The 21,430-nt window shown below is 36.2% G+C and overlaps 1 protein-coding gene and 1 long non-coding RNA gene across 2 annotated transcripts; one reads left to right on the top strand and one right to left on the bottom strand.

The window, feature by feature from the left end:
- Positions 1-376: 376 nt before the first annotated feature.
- Positions 377-943, bottom strand: LOC142972740 (uncharacterized). The gene is made up of 2 exons (XR_012959482.1): positions 831-943; positions 377-545 (listed from the first exon to the last, which is right to left on the bottom strand). It is a non-coding gene; the product is annotated as an uncharacterized LOC142972740 (long non-coding RNA).
- A 15,000-nt stretch (positions 944-15,943) lies between these two features.
- LOC142973147 (uncharacterized) lies at positions 15,944-21,407 on the top strand. Its single transcript, XM_076114739.1, has 4 exons — positions 15,944-16,823; positions 17,262-18,536; positions 18,907-19,917; positions 20,019-21,407. The coding sequence occupies exons 1-4, from the start codon at positions 16,013-16,015 to the stop codon at positions 21,362-21,364; spliced, it is 4,443 nt and encodes a 1,480-aa protein (XP_075970854.1). The 5' UTR covers positions 15,944-16,012; the 3' UTR covers positions 21,365-21,407.
- The last annotated feature ends 23 nt before the right edge of the window (positions 21,408-21,430 follow it).

Genomic DNA, 21,430 nt, shown 5'->3' with positions numbered 1-21,430 from the left:
ATGTATAAGATGGTCACCCATCCACAGAACAACCTCGGCAAGCGTTCAAAGATCGATCCGCGCGGCTAGGGCTGTTGCTAACTAAGCCACGAGCTCGTGTGATATTATTGGTATGTATGTAAGTATTTAATTCGTGTTAAACCTGGAGGTCTTGCCGGTGCGGTGTAGGCAGAGATGTATGAAATAGTTTTAATTAATCAAATATTTAAAAAAAACTCACCTCTCCATTGAACTCAACGTCTGTGTAGAGTTTCACTTGGATATTGCCTGTTATATCCTGAATGGTATAATCCAGGTAATTTATTTTATCCTTGATATCCCTCACTCGGCCGACTAAAGATATTATATTTTTACGAATATAATGAAAAGACCATGCTTTCTTTTTTTCATCACATTTATGTGCTTGTTCTATCACCGCTGGTATTAAGATAATTTTCTTGTTTTTCTGAATAAACATATACAGAATTAAGTAACATTTAGCGTACATTAATAAATCTGGTACAAAGATGAGTTGCTACTCACATTCCTTTTGTAACCCCCTCCGGCTAAAAATATAAACAATAATTGAAAATTGTATAATAAAAATAACATAGTATTAGGTTGGAGAAAAAGTCTATTCGCATGATAGTATATATGAACTTGTAATAAAATCTTTTCTCTACACATAAAGGCTCGATATTTGGGTACCTCACGAGCTCACTGAAAGAAACCTAATGAACGTGTACTCATTTGTGATTCTTGAAGCCAAAGAGATTTTATTAAAGTTCATACATACTATAATGCGAAAAGACTTTTTCCCCGACCCAATATAAATATTTGCTTATAATTACCAGGAACATCCTGCCCGTAGGCGTCAATAACGTAAGTCTCAAAATCTTCTTCCATATCCTGTAATGAATTGGTACGAAAAAATAATAATGATGTACGAAATATGAACACTTTACAACCGATGTGAATAATTTTTCCTTGTGAGTTAACAGCGGCTGTCGGTATGCTACGTCGCGAGTGCTAGACTGATAAGAATTCTATTATGAGTGTGTATTTATATTGAAATTCACTCACATTTATTTTTGGCGGGGGAGATACCCACTAAGTCACTCAAGTATCTACAAGTGCTAAGCGCTTGTCACGTAACTCATTACTTTAGTAGTTTAGCATTGTAATGTAGTTATTATAAATAATTTAACAAACCCATAAATGTCCCAAATGGGCAAGTGTCTCCTCCCGGAACGAGGGAGGAGTTAGGCCTTGAGTCCACCACGCTGACCAAGTTCGGTGTAGAGACTTTGCATACCTTCAAGAGCCTGTAAGGACTTTCAGGAAAGTTAGGTTCCACCACGATGTTTTTCTTTGTTGTTGGAACAAGCGATTATTATTTCTAATACAAATATATTATTATAGTCATTGGTGTGGTGCCTGTGGTTCGAACTCTCGACCATGATCTCGACTTTCTCCAGAATCATATGTGATTCTGGAGAAAGGTTTAAGTGTATATTGTGTTAAGATAAACCCGAGCGGGGCTGGTCGCTAATATACAACAAATAGTGCAAAGAAGAGCAGTGATAGCCGAATGGTTTAAGTTGCGCCTCCCTCATGGTCGAGAGTTCGAACCACAGGCACCACAGTTGTAGTAATTGGAGAAAATCGCATGGATTTTAGTTAACTAAACTTTGAGTATATTGCGAATAAACAAACAAACGCGCCGAGAGGACTATATTTTTAAACGACTTCAAAGACAGGAGGTTTTTAATGCGACCATATTTTTTATGTTTGTTCCCGCATATCTCCAGTACTTTCCTTAAGATTAAATCGTCACAATTCGGGTTTCATTCAGATGTGGCTATGTAGCGTTGTCAAGCATCAAACATTCATTATTATGTTGCATTTTACATATAGTCATCATCTGTAGAATAAAATCTATACTAATATTATAAAGCTGAAGAGTTTGTTCGTTTGTTTGTTTGTTTGTTTGTTTGAACGCGCTAATCTCAGGAACTACTGGTCCGATTTGAAAAATTGTTTCAGTGTTAGATAGCCCAGTTATCGAGGAAGGCTATAGGCTATATAACATCACGTTACAGTCATTAGGAGCGGAGTAGCAACGAAAAATGTTACAAAAACGGGGAAAATTTTGACTCATTCTCTTAAGTGACGCAAGCGACGTTGCGCGGGTCAGCTAGTAATTAATAATAATAAATATGGTGGGACAACTGACACACGGTCATTTGATTCCAAACTAAGCAGATCTTGTAGTATGGTAACCAAATAACTTAAAAACCAACCAAACCTACTTATGTAAGTAAATTAACAACCTGGCTCGGATAATTACTCATGCTCAAAAACAAATAATTGGCGGGATTCGAACCCACCACACGCAGTGCTATTACGGCGAGGTGACCACGTTAACCACTGTACCAAACATGCAGTAGAAAAATACTATTTCAATGAACCTCAACCTTGTCTTCGAAAAAAAAGCGAAACGCAGTATAATAAAGTAATCTGTCAATATGCCATCATAGTTTGAGAATAGTTTATTGATTATTGATTTACTTTTACTATTTTTACTTTGTCCGCAATTATAATCAAGGATTTTTTTACTTTTAAATTGCGGAACAGATAGGTAAAGTAAGAACATTCTCTTAGTACTATACTAAAAGTGGTTTGTTTTTCATTGTATTTACAGACAATAAGAGTGAGACCACATTACTCTGTTGTGTTGCTGTGCGTCGCGTCATCACTACTGATCAACACATTGTATGCCATAAATGCGTTGCGACGACACATGTCCGTTGTCGCACGGGGCAAGTGGGCACTCTCCCCTCGCTCCGTCGTTTGTCCGTCGATCCCTTGTAACGTTGTGCGGACGACACAATGCGTAAATGTGGCAGTATCATATTATGAATATATGAAACGCGACGCACCATCAACGCTGCGACATCGCAGCGCAACGCAACGGAGTACTGTGGCCTCGCTCTAAGCAGTACGCGAACTGAAGCGTCAAGAGCCAGCTAAAAGATTCATCGTAACCGTTGCAGATGCTGAATAATGTGTCGAACATTCGGAGCTTTGTTACAAACATTCATATGCACTTTACAGATGATAGTGCGAATCATCATGACAATCATGCTGATGATAGAAAACATTATAAGAATGGTCCTCTCTTCATTTTACAACTTTATATCATTTCTGCTACAGATGGTATCAATTATACCAATATGTATCGTGTTCATATTAACATCTAGACTCAAATGCCTGATGTGTGGCCCTAACTGCGGTGGAGCAGGCCAAACAGGTGGAATGTGTCAGTGCCTTATGTCCGCAATCGCTATAATTATTATGTACTATGCATTCCAAAAACTCGGTCTAAATGATAGGATAGCTAAGCTTCTTGGCTACAGTAAATCACCACCAGCTAAGACCTAGTCGGGATAGTGATTTTGTCTTTTAGTGACTGGTAGGTTTTTGTCAGATTCTTATATTTCTGTGTCAAGATATTTCGTCTTATCGAATGAAAATATCGTAAACCTACGATTGTTTTGGTCACGGTCCGGCTTGCTGATGATTGACATACCTGTACCAAAGCTTGCAATGCAAGAACTTAATACCTCTATGACCGTTATCTACTAAATACACCTAGTTATTTGATAGATTTAGTTATACTCGAGTGCATTACTGTTGTCTGTACTATTATAAGTCATTCCTTAGGAATTTGTAGGTGTATTGTATTGATTTTAATAAGATACATATGTATTAAATTTTAATAAACAAAAAAGTTATTTTATTTACTACTCACTCAAATAAAACTTTATTAAACCAAAATGCTCCTACAATCCACGCTTCTGTCTATCTATCTCATTCTCACTACGCTACTTGATACGGTGTCTTTACTTCATCTTTACACGGAAGCTTCAATGGCCACAGGCATGATATTTTTCTAGACGTGAAGATGGACCAAAATAGTAACGGAATGTCAGCCATGGAATAGGCAAAGGTCACAAGTAAACTGTTTTGATGAAAGGATTACAGGATTTGAAAACCTTGGCTTAAAACAATCAGGCAACAGGCGCTTTTTCGACACCTAGTCTTAAAAAAAGAAATAGCGATTAATGTGCTACTGCTCGGCAAGGATCTGTTCCCGCAATGAGGGAGGGATTACACCATGAGTCCACCACCCTGACCAAGTGTTGATTGGGGATTTTTAAGACTGAAATCGCGGATACACATGAGCAGAGCCTCGCGCCTCTGTAGGTAATATTGTAGAGCCATTTTTGGTGCATTATCAAATGAGGAATATGTTAAATATTCCACCAAAACGGGAAAATGATAATATTTAAATTTAGCTTGTTATTTTACCTAATGTTCATTGTAATATTGCATTTGTCATGATCATTGTACTGGACAATTATTACGATAAATAATAATGCCATTAAAAACATTCTGTAAAAACCTCAAGTCTCGCCGTAAAAAGTTGTGAGATCTATATAATACCAAGTCGATTAATCTATTTAGTCTCTACTTAAAGGACCTTCTGTCTTAAGTTATAACGTATGTTATTATTATGCCAATTTAAAAAAATACCTTTAAAACAAATAGACCGACCTGGCCATCGCATGATTTGATTATTAGTATGTATCACACTACACAGTTTGACGAGAAGTTAATGCTCCTGAAATGTTAATGGCGAATTTGTGTTTTCTTGCGATGACCAAGTCGATCATCGACAGATATAACTTAGGTATAGGTCGTGAGTAGGACATAACAATAACAATATTATTATAAGTACTATTAGTTGATAACTTAACTTCGTTTGCGTGGACTTTATTAATGCAAAATCTTTCTTTTTTTTCCGCAGAATTTCTGGCATAAAAGTAGGCTATAAGTAATGAAAATCTTGTATTTGAAGTTGAACGCTCGACCGTCCCATACATATTTGTATGTAAAAAGCTCTTTTACAACTGCGAAATTATCTTTGGTTTATGGATCTTTGATCATAATTCGGCTTATGTACATATGTCCCACGTATTAAAATAAAAATTAGCCTGTATGTTGCACAGACTTAATAGCTATGAAACAAAGAACGTTTTAGTTGTTGTTAGCACATCCATGGCGTCGCAATGCCGATTCAGTGAACGTAGCACCATAGAAATTAATACTTTCTCTCTCTCTCGGGCTATTCGTCCCATATGGTAGTAGGGTCAGCCTTCCTTGACGCTGTCTTCCTCAACCTCACATGCCTTTATGTCTCGCCGCAACACTTCTGCCCACGTGGTCTTGGGTCTCCCTCTTGGTCTTTTAAATATAAATTAATATAAAACAAAAAATTATCACGGTCCCTACGCTCCGACTCCGGCGCAGCGAACGCGCAGCTTTATAGTTATAAATTATTATTGATATTGATACTATGCTAAAAACTGTTTGGTTATTAAACCTCTTCTTGTGTATATTCTAAATAGAAATTTGAAAAAAAGTAAATAAATTCTTGCGTCTATCATGTCATTCGGCTTCAAAATCTCGTAAAGAGATATTGAAATGTAATTTTTTTGAAACATTTTTTTTTATATTTTTTTTGTTTAGATTTAGATATACATTTTTACACTGATGTTTTATTTTGCTATAAATAGATGACTTGACAATTTAAAGGCTTATTGCTTATTGGTATTAAGGAGAACAGGTAAACAATTAATTTTGTATACAAAATTGTTTAGCATCAGTAAGTAGCTTAGCTCCGTTAAAAAGTCCAGGGTGTATCGAAAATTCTAGCTTTGTGGGACAAAGTAACGTTGGGGCATCAATGTGTTCGTGGCGGAAGGGGCTATCTTGTTCATACGTGGGACTTGCCACGGATAATTCGTAAAAGTAATTTTACATTTTGAGCAGTACCTAAGTTTTTTTTATTTGTAACCAATTAATAATGAAACACTAAAATTGTTACAGATCTGTTTGTAACAATGTGTGTAACAATACAGGCAATACTACAGATGATAACATGCGTGCTTCAGATGATAGTGAGGCTCGTTATAACCACCATATCTTTGATAGAGAACTTGATACGAATGCTATTTCAGACAATTTTCAACGTGATATCGTTTATAATGCAGATGATATCTATATTACCATTATGCCTAGTGTTCATACTCACGTCAAAGCTCCGATGTTGCCTGTGTAACTGTAACGCAGGCACTTGCCCAGGCAATCGGGGTGGGATGTTCGACTGCGCCGCTACTCTCGTAATCGTCGGCGTATTTTTCTATTTGTTCAGATGGACTGGGTTCCTCGATAAGATTATCCTTGCATTAGGATACAAGAAATAAGGTACAGTCTTAGTCTTAACTATTTGGGTAACTAAAGTGTTCATTACTCTATTTATCACTCAGCAACTCAGAGTAGGTCAATATGTAGTTGTTGTTTTTCTGGCATTCTTTTAATCCTAATAAGGTTCGTCTACTCATGGGGCCAGGAGTTTGTATTTTTTGTAATATTTACTTTTCTAAAGACTTATAAAATTGTTATTTTTAACGCAGGGCTTACTAAAATTTATATAAACGTCCTTAATACGTTTTGTATTTATCTAGTAATTTATACACTCGCATTTAACGCCAAATTGCTCCCATTTTCGCGAGAACACTTTAGTTGCTCAAATGATTGAGATGTTGACTGTTACTGATTCCTCTCTCGTATAATGTCTACAGCTAACAAAAATTGTTCACAGATACGAGATAAAACATGTGTCGAACCGTGCACGCTTTGCTGCAGACCGTAATATGCGGGATACAGATGCTTGTGAGGGTCTTCATGACCGTGATCCTCATGCTAGAGAACGTAGTGAGAATGGTGTTACAGACGTTTTACAACTTCATATCTTTCTTGTTACAAATAATATCACTCATACCTATATGTGTAGTGTTTCTGTTGACGGCAAGAATGAAGTGTTTCGTCTGCGGAGGAGGCGGACCCTGCCCCGTGAACAGGGGAGGAGCCTGCGATTGTCTGATGTCTTTCTTCGCTCTAATTATTATATTCTTCGTGTTTAGAGCGACAGGTGTCCTCGACAAGATATTCTATGCGGTGGGCTATGCTAAAGCTAAGCCGATAGCTCACACGAGGTTCGTGCCCACCCCTGGAGACATCACTGAGTGTTCCAGGAATGATACGACGACACAACCAAAGCTCAGAGCGGGCAAAGAAACGTATACTGAGTTGACGGAGTTAAGTGATACTTACTCACAGTATGATTTACACGAAAACAGTTTGCCATTCAACAACTGGACGACTGTTTTTTATTATTTGCTTTAAATAAAAAATTGTCATGTTATTTTTTTGTTTTATTTTATTAACTGTATTAACTAATGTTATAGTCAATCAAATTATAATTTATTATGTTTTGTTACGTAGGCTTTGTTTTATACTCTACTAGTACTTATAAACTAAGCAGAGCTTGTACTATGGTGATCAGCTAACTGATAAACATATACTTTTATTCTTATAAATACATATCTAAATAGATACGGTACATTTACAACCAAGCTCAGAACAGATGCTCGTGCTTATCACTCAAATATTTGCGCCGGTTGGAAACGCACCATTTGTTCGTAATAGGGTACTAGTATCTCAAATTGGTCTTGTAGTACGCAAGTAGGTTTTCACGATTTCTGGGCGAATAATCTATTTAATTTGTACTATTTTAAATTTTACAAGACAAGGTTTGTGCATAGTCGAAGTAATCCAAATTCCGACGGGAATATCTACCCAGTAGATTAGACTATACATATATTATATGTATATAAGGTAATTAAAATAGTTAATTATTACATCCTCAAGCGGCGCATATAGTAACATTATTGGTAATTACGTATTTGTGCCGTTTGGGGTTGAAACCTTAGGACCGTGAGGCCCGAGTGCTCGTAGTCTCTACCGAGAGATTGCGAAGCGTCTCGTCGATGCTACGCGTGACCAGAATGCTGGCCTTTACTTTGGTCAAAGAATTAGCATTGCCATCCAACGTGGCAATGCTGCCAGTATTCTGGGTACGTTACCAGTCGACGATGGTGAGGAGAAATTCTACGACGCGTGACGCACTCCTTTTGTATCCATATTTTTTATTGTAAATATATTGTATAATTGTAAATATTTTGTTTTTTTTAATTATTTCTAGTTTAGTTTAGTTTTTAAAAGTGTCTTATAGTTAAGTTATATCTATAAAATAAAAATGATTTCTATTATTACATTATTTATTATTTCTTTATGATTAACCGCACTTGAGTGGAGAAAATCTCAAATGTAAGAGAACTCTGTAACATTATAATTAAATTAATTATCTATGTTTACAAGTCATTACCATTTACCATAAATTGTTTGTATTTTCTGTCATGGCAGAGTAAAATTAAATAAAAATATAACCAAATCTACAAGTGTTATTGCAAAAATATATATGGGAAATCGTTACAACATATCAGAATCTATCGTCCACGATAGATATTATAATAGGATATAGTAACAGGTAGGCTTACAGAGGCAATGGAGTACGATGTCTATCTAACCTTACCTTTAATTTTATTTGGTTTGCTCTGATAGTCCAAGATCCCAAGGCCACCAGACGTTCCTAGCTTTCTTAGATATCCCAGGCATGATAAATCTTGGGACGCGGAGTATCTGATTGGAGGTACCGCGTCCTGGCCACCGCTTATGGTGACTGTTGAAGGAACACCGTAAGATTTTTAGTCGGTATGCCCAATTTAAAGCCAGAACACCAAGCCGGTGGGAGAGCCCGATGGACCCCCGCTTCCTCCCTGGAGCGGGACATGCAGTAATGCATTTTCCTGGCGAAATAAAGGCATGATAAATCGAATAGATGTTTATTTGATTGCAGGTAACTTCAGATTATGTGTAAGACGGCATTCGGGGTGACGCATTCTTTAGAATGTACTATAGAAATGTTATCAAGACTTTACCTGACCACTTTGCTCATGATAGAAAATCTAATAAGAGTTCTTTTTCAATCAAATTTGATGATAACACTTGTATTCGTCATTATTTTCTTCGTGGTGAGACAAAGTGGAGTGTTTGATGAACAACAGGGATCGCATATCAAAACGTTTGATGGAGAAAAACATACAAGAATGTTCGAAGACAATACAGAATATTACAGGTGTGATACAGACAGCACAATTGAAGATATTTTGTATAGTGAACCTATGAACGACTAAGGAATAAAAATCAAGTAGTTTTTTTATTAAATCTCATTTTCATATTCTATTATATTTGTATTCTTTAAAAGATTTTTATTTGTTACTGACGCGGCTTTGCCTGCGTAATAAGGATAAGAAAAAAAAACTTTTGAGTATTTTTTTGATAACCTCGGCAGGCACAGGAAAACGCCTGAATGATTTGACCGTCAAAGCAAAATTTAAACTAGGTAATAACTTTATCTGCCAGTACCACTGTGCATAATAATGTGTATAAATAACAGGAACACTGAGTGATGTCACCTATTGGGATATCGGTATAATTGGCTTGAATTCGGATGTTAATTAATATTGATATATAAAGTAACTAGCTGACCCGCGCAACTTCGCTTGCGTCATATAAGAGAGAATGGTTCAAAATTTTCCCCGTTTTTGTAACATTTTTTATTGCTACTTTGCTCCTATTGGTCGTAGCGCGACGATATATAGCATATAGCCTTCCTCGATAAATGGACAACAACAACAGACTAAAAATAATTGACACTGCGATGGTAGCGCCGTCTGTCGGATCCAATGTAAAACATTCCAAAATCAACAACTACTAATAAATTAAAAATTTATTAAGAAAACATTGTCCAGCGGACAAAATTGTGAATCTAAACCAGTCTCAAATCCCCTTGGACACGCACAAAAAATTTCATCAAAATCGGTCCAGTCGTTTAAGAGAAGTTCAGTGACATACCTACACACTTACAAAAGAATTATAGATATGTATGTAAAGATGTTATGTATGTTTATTAGTGTATTTGTGTTTATCAGTCGTCTCGTTAAGACCTGAATAACAACTTAGTTTGGAATCATATGTTGTCCTGTGATCTTCTTATTTTATCTTAGGTGTGGAGGTGCCAGCTAATAGACTTCACTTCGATCACTATTGATCTTTTGTATTACTCCCTCCTTTGTTACTTCAGAAAATTACCTATGACCATTCTCTCAGTGACGCAAGCGAAGTTGCGCGCGTCAGCTAGTAGCCTAAAATTTTCTGGTTTAGGGTATTCGTATTCTAGTAGATATTTTTTTTCTCTACCTAAAGCGTTCATCCACTCAATGGGTATGCTTCATGGTTTCTGCTTCCTTATTACAGTGTCCGTCTTTGGGATTGTATTTATTTGCAGTACGAAGGCGTATTTTAATGTTCTTTATAAATAATATAATATTTAATCGTATACAAAGGAAGTGGTTATTTGTATAGCGTAGGTAACGCGATTATTGTTCATTTACCATTCAAACTCATTTAGATTGAATACCAGTTATTACATAATTAAACTGTCTATGGTATGGAAATATATAGCAACATCGATCTTTTATCTATGCTAGTTTATAACCAAAAAAAGCAACAAAAAATTAAAAAATATATAAATTACTTAAATATAGTTATTAGTTAACTTAGTGACCAATTAATGCGATTAATGAAATCAAGAAAAAGATATATCGATATTGAAAATAAACACTTGAAGGCAATTGGGTGAAAAAGCATCGAAATCTGGTCAAAAAACATAATAACACTACAAATATAAATTTGCTGGAACTTGAACTATTACTAAAAGAAGAAACAGAATAATGTGTTTATGTACAAACGTGTGCTACGTAATATTCATGCCCGTAGTTTACTTCTATCAATCAGTCACTCGGATGTTCGCAACCTTGCTGTTTGCAGTCGAAGACTTGATGCGTTTGTTGATACTAACAGTACACACATATATATCTATAATAATTCGATCTTTCATCACAGTACCTTTATCAGTTGTCCACAGCTGCAGAAAGAATTGCTTTCTCTGTTCTCCGTGCCACCCACGGCATCCTTTCTCCTGCTCTTGTGGATGCAGCTTGGCTGTAACAACCTTCATCGTCATGTTACTCGTTATATACTTTTCTATATATTTTGAGGATCCTTTCACAAGATTTGGTATTGAACTTCCATATATACTTCGAAAGATAATGCGGATTGAAGATAATGAGAGCCGAAAAGAAGACAATCAACTACTCCTAAATAATTCAGATGCATCTATACTCTTTATAAAGGCTGTAAATGATTCCACTGTACCTGCATACCCGAAAGTTTCTTCACATTCGAATGATACATTTATATTTGATAAATTCAGTGATCGTGAAGATAAATTTTTCTTTGATTCACAATTATACGAACTAAAGAGAGCGAAAGAAAAATTTCTTAATATTTCCGATGGCCAAGAAGTTGCTGCAGAAGGTAAACGAACAGCAAATGAAACTAATGTTAAAGAAAAACACGACAAAGGCTTTAAATTGTTGCAGTATATTGTAAAAAACTATCATCCAGTGACGAACAGTGGAGTAATCAGTACATATCCGTAATATGTGTAAATACTAATATATTATAATACCCATCACACTTGTTTATTATTCTGGGTTTTGGGAGTTGGTACATAAACATATTACTTTAATATGGTCTTAGAAGTTGTGGGACAGGTACCAAAATCATTGGCATCCGTGCGCTTTTGAAATCGATTCTGTATAATTTTTTGGAAAGATAATTTTTGTCATTTCCCGCACAAAAAATTGCTCTTGTGTCGCAGGGTCTTCTACAAACACACAAAGTACAACCAGACCCGACACAACTATTTGTGGTTATCACAAATATTTGTTCCGCTTGGGAATCGAACCCACGATCTCTTTACTGGTCTTTAAGCACTAAACACAACATGTTTGGCGAAGAATTCGCAGTCATAATCAGTCGCAGTTGCTACTAAAGAATACTACTGAAGAAACAAATGCTATCACAATTTGTCAGCCATTGGATCTTGGTCCCCAAAATTTATTTTATTTATTTATTTATTCATCCTTACAACTATTTTTACAGGTTTACCCCAATACAATAGTGTAGGTACATTATAATAATTATATATTATCTATTTAGGTAATAATATAATATATAAATACTAATCAATAATTTATATACCATATCACAAACTATAAATATGTGTCCTTTGTGAACTCATTCACAGAACAAGCGAACAAGTTGTGACGGTAAAAAACAAACATGTTTTTCCGCTCCACTAAAATTTCACATGTAACGAAATATCACTTTGACTAAATGAATTACTTCATTTAAAAATAATTTACACATTCACACCTTCTTCCCATAGGTAGGCGGAGAACGCCACTTGCTACAATCCTTACAAACTTCCTTTACTTCATACATCTAGTCATACCGGACCGCCGTTTACAAGCACTACGCACCTGACCTGACATCAATAATAATATGATCGTAGTATTTCTTTCTTGGGCAAACAAATTAATCAGTAATAAATACTTTTTCTAGCTTTTTATTACTGGCTATTCATCGTATAAAATATGAATAGAACACCCACTGACACTTAGACGTCATTGTATAAATTTTACACCATAGAATAATATGTATATTTTACACTAGGTACAATTTTACAAAATGATGCGGTGACACACGATAAAGGTTTCTTATATTTAATGTATGTTGTAAATCGTGTAGTGATGTGATTAAAGAATGTCCTTGTAGTACCTTTCTTTGAGAAGGATTCAAAGATGTTATTGTAAATTATCATCATGTATAGGTACGTATCATATCATATCGTAAGTCTCTAACCCGCATTTAGCCATTGTGGTGGTCTCGAGACCTTAACCCTCCCTCATTTTGGGAGGAGCCCCTGCCCAGCAGTGGGACATTAATGGGTTAAATTTATTATGTCGGTATGTTGAGTGGTCGTCAAAATAAGGATCTGTCGAGAAAGTCGTCTGTCTTTTCATGAAGATGAGTTAACCGACGCTAAAGTAAAGCGCTTCACACGCATTCCCGAGATCACGTTATTCGAGTTCAGAGTTATACGGGGACATTCTGATAAATAAAAATTAAAAGTCTGTCTAAACACATTCCCAGCAACACTGTTTTTGCTATACTTTCCATTAACTGCGGATCGAGGCGTTTGAATCATGTCCGAAAGCGGCCTTTCTTTCCTTGCGACTTGTACGACATAAACGAGGTGTTCTAAGCCCTGTTCCTCACTCAACGTGTTAAGCAATCATCTCTATTAGGAACATGACTAAAGAGATTCAGTCTCGGTAGCTAAAATCCTGTGATTTTACATTTTTTTTTAAAATTTATGTTGTGCATGTAACATTTTTTTGTTGCAGATAACGTACAAAAACGTCAGTTTGTACTGTGGTGACGTCCATGTGCCGTCTTTGTTTAATCGTCGTGATTTTCATTTTGAAGATGTGCAATGTGATCTTTGTTTAATATGCTAATTGTTTCGTGATTGTGTTATCTGTTTGTAATAGTCATTATTGTAATGTAATAATCTATTACAATGAAGCGACACATCACTAGCTCTGCAAGCTGTTCTTGCACCAACTGTACCTTTAAAAGTCACTCGAACCTCCCTTCTATACAACAGCTGATAGAAAAGGGGAAAGCGATTGATAAACTTTATTACGGAAAGTATATTCCCTTGCGTGAGAGAAAATTACTTGAGAAATTAATTAAAACACGTGCTCTTTATGATGACGTTAGGAATCAATTGCTTTCAAGCAGTGCAAGTAGTGCTAAGACTGCAGGAAGCAGCGCAGTCTTACAAATAGTCGACTTAGTTGACAAAGGACACACTAGTCAACTAGGTAGTTGCTGCGATTGCTGTTCTTGTGCTTCAATGAAAAAAATACAAAAAGATATTCAGGAGCATCCTCAGGCCTATAGACACCATGTCTTATATGAAGACGTAGCCAGATACGTCGAAAATGCTAAACAGAGAACTAAAGCAAAACGTAAAAAGAATGGTTCGAAATTAGATGCCAAAACGAGAGAGGTTAAGTCCGAATCAAAGAGAAATTCATCAGCGCCGTGTTTGTGCACTCTATCATTATTGAAATTGAGAAACCGTTCATCGAAAGTTTCAATGAAAAATCTTCGATACAAAGGAAGATCTTCAACCACTACCGTCCGGCAAACTATACCTGTTACAAAGACACAAATACAAACAACAGCTCCGCAGAAAGTAAGAAAAACTACGAGTAAAAGTATTAGAAAGCTGCCTCCTATTGAGAAGAAAGGAAATAAAGTTCTACATACTCTTAAACCAACCAGCAGGGCTTATACTACTCGAAAGTCTACATCAAGTATCACTTCTAAATCGAAAAAGCGTACCGAAAATTATCAAACTCAGAAAGATCCTAAATGTAAGCATTCTAAAGGAATTTTAGTTCACAAGCCACGTGCTTATGACGCCATGTCACAAAATACTAGACAAGGGAAAAGTAAGAAAATGCATTCTATGCCATTTTTTCAGAAATGTTTATACACTCTTAAATTCTTTAAAAATGCTGGCGCGGTAAATACGAAGCGCAAATACGCTTCTCATGAGTTGGTCACGGATGTCATCTATCCTCACGAACATGCGAAACTTCTATCATATGAATGTGAACCAGATATTTGTATTCCTGGCAAATGTGTTACCCATGAATGCGAAAAACATATCAAAAAACGGAATACAAAGATGAGCGACAAGTATTCACGCACCAATCTTACCTCAAAATCAACGTATAGTGAATCATCCAAACCTAAGATCTTATCAAAGACTGTACTGTTTCAATCACATTCTAGAGAAAATAAAAATATGAAACGTAAAAAGAGCCAAGCAATTAGGGTGCGTCAATCTCCCTTTGGTGAATGCAAATGTCCCCATCCGGAGGGTCAGGAAATAGGTTATCCCTATCACTCTTTAAAAGTTCTTCCATTTGAATGTGACCCGGGTATCTGCATTCCAAACGAGTGTGATGTAACTAAATGTCGGAAAGAAGCAAAACGTAAGGAAATGAAACAACTCAAGGATCGACGCGTTGAAACACAACGAAGAAAAATAAAGTCTATTACGAGCATGACTTTTCGCGAATCTTATGACGATTTTAAACCTCAGACCTCTCAACGTAGAATTACAAGTTCAGCTAAAATTAAGAGGACCCCGACTAGAATTGCTAAGCGTGAAAGTCAAAACATTGAATTTACGCATTCACCCATGCCTCAAGGACTTCATAAAGGGTCAAATATTAGTTTTAATATTGAATTTTACAATGAAGACATTGTAGTAAACAGATGTGATGCGCCAAACAAATGTAGGCCTATCAGTGATTCAACAATTGTAAGTAAAAAAAGAAGTCATCTCCCTAAAGATGTTTTGAAGAGTCGTTCTTCAAATCATAGAGCTTTAGCAATTAAAAGAGGTAATGAATCAGCCCTGCGATTTTGTGCTCTCAAACTTCAGAATCAAGATAAGCTTATCAGAAAACATAATTTAAGGATGAACCGCCCTGTTGTAGCACAATTCGTTCAAGTCTATCAAAACAATCCAGTCAATAAAGTAGTTGATGAATTAATAAAAAGAAAAAACATGAATAAGGAGCATGCGATACATACGCGTAGTAAAGTTCGATTTACAGAACTCAATGCTTTAGAACAAAACATAACCAGGGAGAAACATCACCTACGGGGCTATAGCTACAAGTTAAATGACCAATCGAAACCAAATAAATCTGGTAATTGTAACAACTTTAATGTGGCAAGATTTGAAACAAATAAAAAGAATACAAGTGCCAAAGTACCGAATTTTAAACAATTCAATGAATATCAGATTGGCTATTTACTAAACAGTAATCAAGGACCATCGATAGCTTTGAATTTAAAGGTGTCACAAATACAAAAGAAGTTTAATTCTCCAGTACTGAAAAATAATGAGAGTAAGTACAATTTATTGCACAGATCTAATCTTATGAAAGGATCAAAGAAATGTAAAAACCGTATAGAAACTTCAAAGCACTCTTTAAAACCTAGACTTAAAAAAACTAATAAGCAAAGAAATAAATGGGAGAATAATAATTCTCAAACCGCCTTTAGCCTGAAAAGAGGAAAATCTGTAAAAACAATTTATCCGTCTAAAAATATCACCGTTCATAAGGAATCACGGGTGAGTTTTTCGGTACACCGACCGCCTGCATCGTACATCGATAATAAACTCAAACCAAAATGCTCCGACGTAATAGACTCAAACGCTAAACATAGAATAAAACGTAACAATGTGTCTGATGACGTACGTGTTACTAAGCCTGAAGTCAAATCAAAAAGTTTGATATCATTGATGAAGAGATATTTTTGTACATCGTCGTTATTAAATAAGCATAAAGCAAATAATAATGAAACAGTTCTTAAAGAAAAGAAAAACAAAGGCAGTATTCAAGATACACACCCACGTGCGGTTACAAATCCTGCGAGCATAAATTTACCAACTGTCCTTGAACCATATCAGTTTAAGAGTATTCCTATGGATCATGTTAATCATACGAGAGGTATTCTCAAAAAACCGATGGAACTCGACAATCCTACGACGAAGAGAGCTTTGATAATTCGATCTAACATCCATATGAACGCAGAGAATTTTGAAAATAACATCCAGCAATTGTATCACTTAAAATATATTCCAAATAAATTAGACCAAACATTAAAGAAGTCTTCAAGGAATAGCAACAACTTATCCAATAAGAAAGGAAAGCGAAAAACAATCAGTAATCAAAGTGAAGCAAGTGGTAAGTGTTTTAATTGTTTCGTATCATTAACATGATCAACTTTTCTCAGACGTTCAGAGATATTGGTTTACTAACATTACTGGTACAATGGAAGCAATTATTAATTAGCTGTCAATTAATTTGCAAGATTGGTCCCTCTCATGCCCGGCTTCTGAGGCACATTTAGCAATCAATAAATGGCGATGGGTTCCTCTCTATTACAAAGGATTAACTTTATTAGTGTCGAGACGTGGGTGTATTTTGTAAACTTTTGCCAACACCTTCGGGTTTAATAGGCGTGATATGATGTGTATGAATTGTTTGTTCCGAAATAAGTTAGTATTAGGAAATAAATCATGTAGTTCACTCGTTTATAATGGCTGAGTATTTTTTAAATAAGTTCCATCCATATTACATCACAGTATTTACTACATTCATATTTATTGTATTGTTTTACAGGAACATCGCTCCCAGGTAGAAATTATTCGTCAACCAAAACTGGGCCCAAATTCCTATTAGCAAGCTATAACAGTGCAATTAAAAACGACCACGGGGATGGTCCTGGTCATGACGAATATAAAGTGAAGAGAAAAACAGAAAATAAAAGTTCTAAAATTAATGGCGTTAAGTATGTTTGTAGCAAAAATAAACTTGAGCGCATTAAACGTGATTTCGGAACGAAAAATCGGTCCGACTTCAATAGACGTCAACAAATGAGTGCCAATGAGACGTGGGCATATAATACCAAACCAATTATTCAGTATAATCTAAAATGTTGCGCTCTAAGAACCCCGTTTCGAAGTTTTAAAAGTGTATCGTCGAAAACCGACATCGACGCTAAAACAATCAAAACAACAACCAAATCAAAAAAGGCAAAAGAGTCGACTGTTTCGACAAAAGTTACTAAACCACCACTTGAATTAGGTGGGTTTGTTAAAACGGAGCTGGAAAAGTGTCGTTGCGACGATGGTAATAATAATTCTACTTTTTTAAAGAGATGTCTGTGTAAATTGGGCATCGTAAAAAACGTTAAGGTCTTGCAGTCAAAGCTCAGTTCTGAACAGTTGGTCAAGACTGGGTATTGTTACGATAAATTATTTTCTAGTAATAAGGGTATTAAACGAGCACTCAAAAAAGCTGGCGTAAGCAAAGGTCCTAGTATAAAAGAGAGTGTTACAAAACTTGAAGATAGCGTTAGTACTAAAACAAAATCAATTAAACTAAAAAAATCTGAAAGGAATGAAGTTAAAGTAGATAAATCGAAAGGAAAGGCAGACAAATCTGAAGAAAAAGTAGACAATGCTAAAAGCAAAGTAAGCAAAGCTAAAAGCATAGTAGACAAAGCTAAAAGCAAAATAGATAAAGCTAAAAGCAAAGCAGATAAATCTGAAGGAAAATTAGACGAAGATAAAGTTAAAGAAGAGAAATCACAGAAAAAATTAAAAAAGACTAAAGGAAAAGAAAATAAATCACTAGATAACGATAAAGAAATGCAAACCATTATGCCGTACAAAAAGAAAAGCAAAAATGAAAGCAAGCCGTGCACGTGCCCAGATCCATGTCTGCCTCCAGTGGAACTTCCACCACCGCCTCCTCCCGTGTCAGTAAATGACACATATCAGATAGTTGCCCCTTGCAGACCAGGAGATACATTTAAACTGGTTGTAGGCGGAAAATGTATGAGGATCAAAAGAGGAGATCGGGTATATGATATTTTGAAAACACAAGGTGAAGGTAAGGTCGATTTCGTTTTTTTATAATATCTTTTTTAATTAAACTTTTATAAGAAGCCGCCTTAAGATACCTTTAATCGCGTGCCTGGGACGCTACTTAACGACTAACAACTTCATACTAAATTCAAAACATCAGATTTTGGATTTATATCTCCTCAAAATTCTAACCACCACTCTTCTCCAAAATTTTCAAATAAGTCCATTTATTTGCTTGCATCAGGCACACACTTACTACACACGCGGATTAAACAAATTTTAGTTATTTTCTCTCGTTGTAGTATTTGCTGCGACCGGGGCATAGAATCTAAAAGAATTGTTGTCTTGAATTTAATCAGGAGTTGATAAAAAACTTTGATTATTTTCTGTTTTAGATGGATTGCTAGACTGTCCATTTCAGATGGAAGTTGTAGGAGACGATAATGCAGCCAGTTCTTTTGCTAAATCACTGAAGAGACAAGAGCTTCACCAGCGACCTGAGAAATTATGTACCCCAAAGAAAATAGCTAAAACTGAAATCCAGCCGACAATGTTATGTAGGACTAATCAGCCGGTATCTGGTCCTGGCGTAGTATGTAAACCAAACGTTCCGGCTGAGACCTGCACACCTAAAGATACAGAACCTACACGTACACTACCTACAGTCGCAACATGCCCTGCACCGCCTCCCATTAAAAAAGAAGTAATAGAAGTCATTAAAGAACCGAAGAACTACGTCAAACAATGTCCGATAGGTGAAGTATCTGATTTCAAAACCGGTTTTCTAGCGCCATCCAGTGGTTTGCATACATTTGGGAGACCTTGTAAAAGAAGGAAAGCCAAGACACCCGAATCTTGTCCTGACAGAAGGATAGCAGCACTTGGACCTTGTTTAGAAACAAGATTAAAAAAATATGATCAGCCTCAGAATCCTTATAGATTTGCTGCTGATCGGTGTGTGACTAAACAGGTGCCCTTCTCATGTCCTAAAGAAGTACCTCTTAGAACAGTTGGAGAGTGTATCGAATGTAACAGAATACCGTGTCCTCATGGAACTCCGGAGGTAAAGATTTGTCCCAAATGTAATGAACAGCCGTGTCCTCATCAGGATCCTTGTAACATATGTGGAAGTAAACCATGTCCTCATCAAGGCACGACAGACGTAGGTTGGATTTGCCCAAAGAAGAAAAGAGGGAATTGTACTTGCAAATCCGCCGACATAAAAAAAACTGTAGTAGATCCGAAATCTCCTAAAGCAGAATTGAAAAAAATGCAAAAAACCATTGATAAAATAAATGCCAAAAATAAAAAAAAAGAAATCGAGCCGGTTACAATCGTTATCGACTCAGATACTTTGAACATACGGAATGTCGTAGATTTAGAATGTTTGCAACCGCGAGATGAATGTAAGTGATACCTGTTTACTTACTATAAATATGTTAGACCGACATGACTTACACCTAAAAAATATAATAAAATAAAATACATGTACGATTTATTATTTCAGACGATGAATGTGGGCCTGCAGAAGATAATGCCATGGATTTGGTTGTAAAAACAGATGTTGCCAATATTGTGAACGCGGGGGAATTTCTAGAAGTGATGAATTCAGCTAAAGCACGAAGATATGCATCTGGTCGCGGTCCACATAACAACGTTGCATCGTGGAGGAAAACAGAAAGAAAACAAAGACGAGCTATAGCTAAGGCGCAAAAAATGAAAGCTAAACAACAAAAAGGCGACTCACATGAAAAATCAGCAGCAGCAGCATATGAGGGCCGCGACGGCCGTGAGGGCATTGAGGGCCGTGAGGGCCGCGAGAATCGCGAGGTGCATGGCGGCACAACAAATGCAGAAAGACCTGATCAACATATGATGGATGAAAATCTTGAGGATGAAGAAGAAGAATATATGTCGAAAATGTATAAACAGTTATTAAAAAAATGTAATCATCCTTGTAAATGTGGTGCCCGTGTTTGTAAACAACAACCGAAAACACGCAAAGTCAAGCCTCGAAAAGTCGGCCCTTGCATTTGTGAAAGCAAGGTTTGTCAGGCTCAAAGCAGAAAACAACCAGAGTTTATTCAAAAAGAGAAAGAAATAAAACAGAAAGCACTCGAAGAAATTAAGAAAAAAGCTGCTCAGTTAAAGGAAACTAAAAAAAGACTAAAGAAGTACGCTGTACAAGATGCATATGCCATTGAGGAAAGAGTGCGCCAAGATAGAAAGAAACAAAAAGAAGTAGATAAGTATAAACATGTACCGCAAGGAGTTTTAGTAGCAGAGACTGTTGTGGATATTGCAAAATGCACTTTTAGTGCTTTTACTGGTCTTTTAAAACGTACTGTTCGATTAGTACTTCATCCAAAAGATGCAGCCTATAAATTTCAAGAAGCTCGTGAGGATCCAAGGGCAGCCATGGCTCGTATGCATGAAGATTTCTTAAACAGCTCAATGCCCGGTACTTTCAAACGAGTAAAGACAAGAGTTAGCGCAATGCCATCAACGCGATATTTGGTTTCGGCAATGGAATCGCATCCAGCTACAAATTATCTCGTTCACCTTAATGACAAAGACCCCAAACTTAAGTACAGAAAAATCAAACATCGGAAAGCTCCCGTGGACTTTGAATGCAGCCCGTATATGGCATCTTTAAGGCAAAAGCCTTGTCTGTGGGTTTATTATTTGTGTCCCGGATTTTATCCCCATTGTGTATCGCTACTTAATATGTGGAGACAGTTTACTGATATGCTTCTCTTTGTTTTGGCAGTAGGAGTGTGGAGTCCATGCATTCTTATGTTAGAACTTTGTAGAGCTGTGATGTGTTGCCTGTTTTGTTCAGGAGGAGGATGATTTGGTGCCATTGATTTGTCTGACTTTTAAATAAATGATTGAAACCCGTCGTTCCTGTAGTATGAT

This window comes from Anticarsia gemmatalis, chromosome 5 (assembly GCF_050436995.1).
Source record: "Anticarsia gemmatalis isolate Benzon Research Colony breed Stoneville strain chromosome 5, ilAntGemm2 primary, whole genome shotgun sequence".
Lineage (NCBI taxonomy): Eukaryota > Metazoa > Arthropoda > Insecta > Lepidoptera > Erebidae > Anticarsia > Anticarsia gemmatalis.
Note: the sequence above shows the minus strand (reverse complement) of the source record. Positions and strands in the feature narration are given on the sequence as shown.

Excerpts from the sequence above, each read along its gene's own strand:
- LOC142973147 (XM_076114739.1), top strand. The coding sequence starts at position 16,013 with ATGAAAGGATCAAAGAAATGTAAAAACCGTATAGAAACTTCAAAGCAC. Across the intron at positions 18,537-18,906 it reads TTTGAAAACACAAGGTGAAG|ATGGATTGCTAGACTGTCCA; the intron begins GTAAGGTCGATT and ends TTTCTGTTTTAG. Across the intron at positions 19,918-20,018 it reads TTTGCAACCGCGAGATGAAT|ACGATGAATGTGGGCCTGCA; the intron begins GTAAGTGATACC and ends TTATTATTTCAG.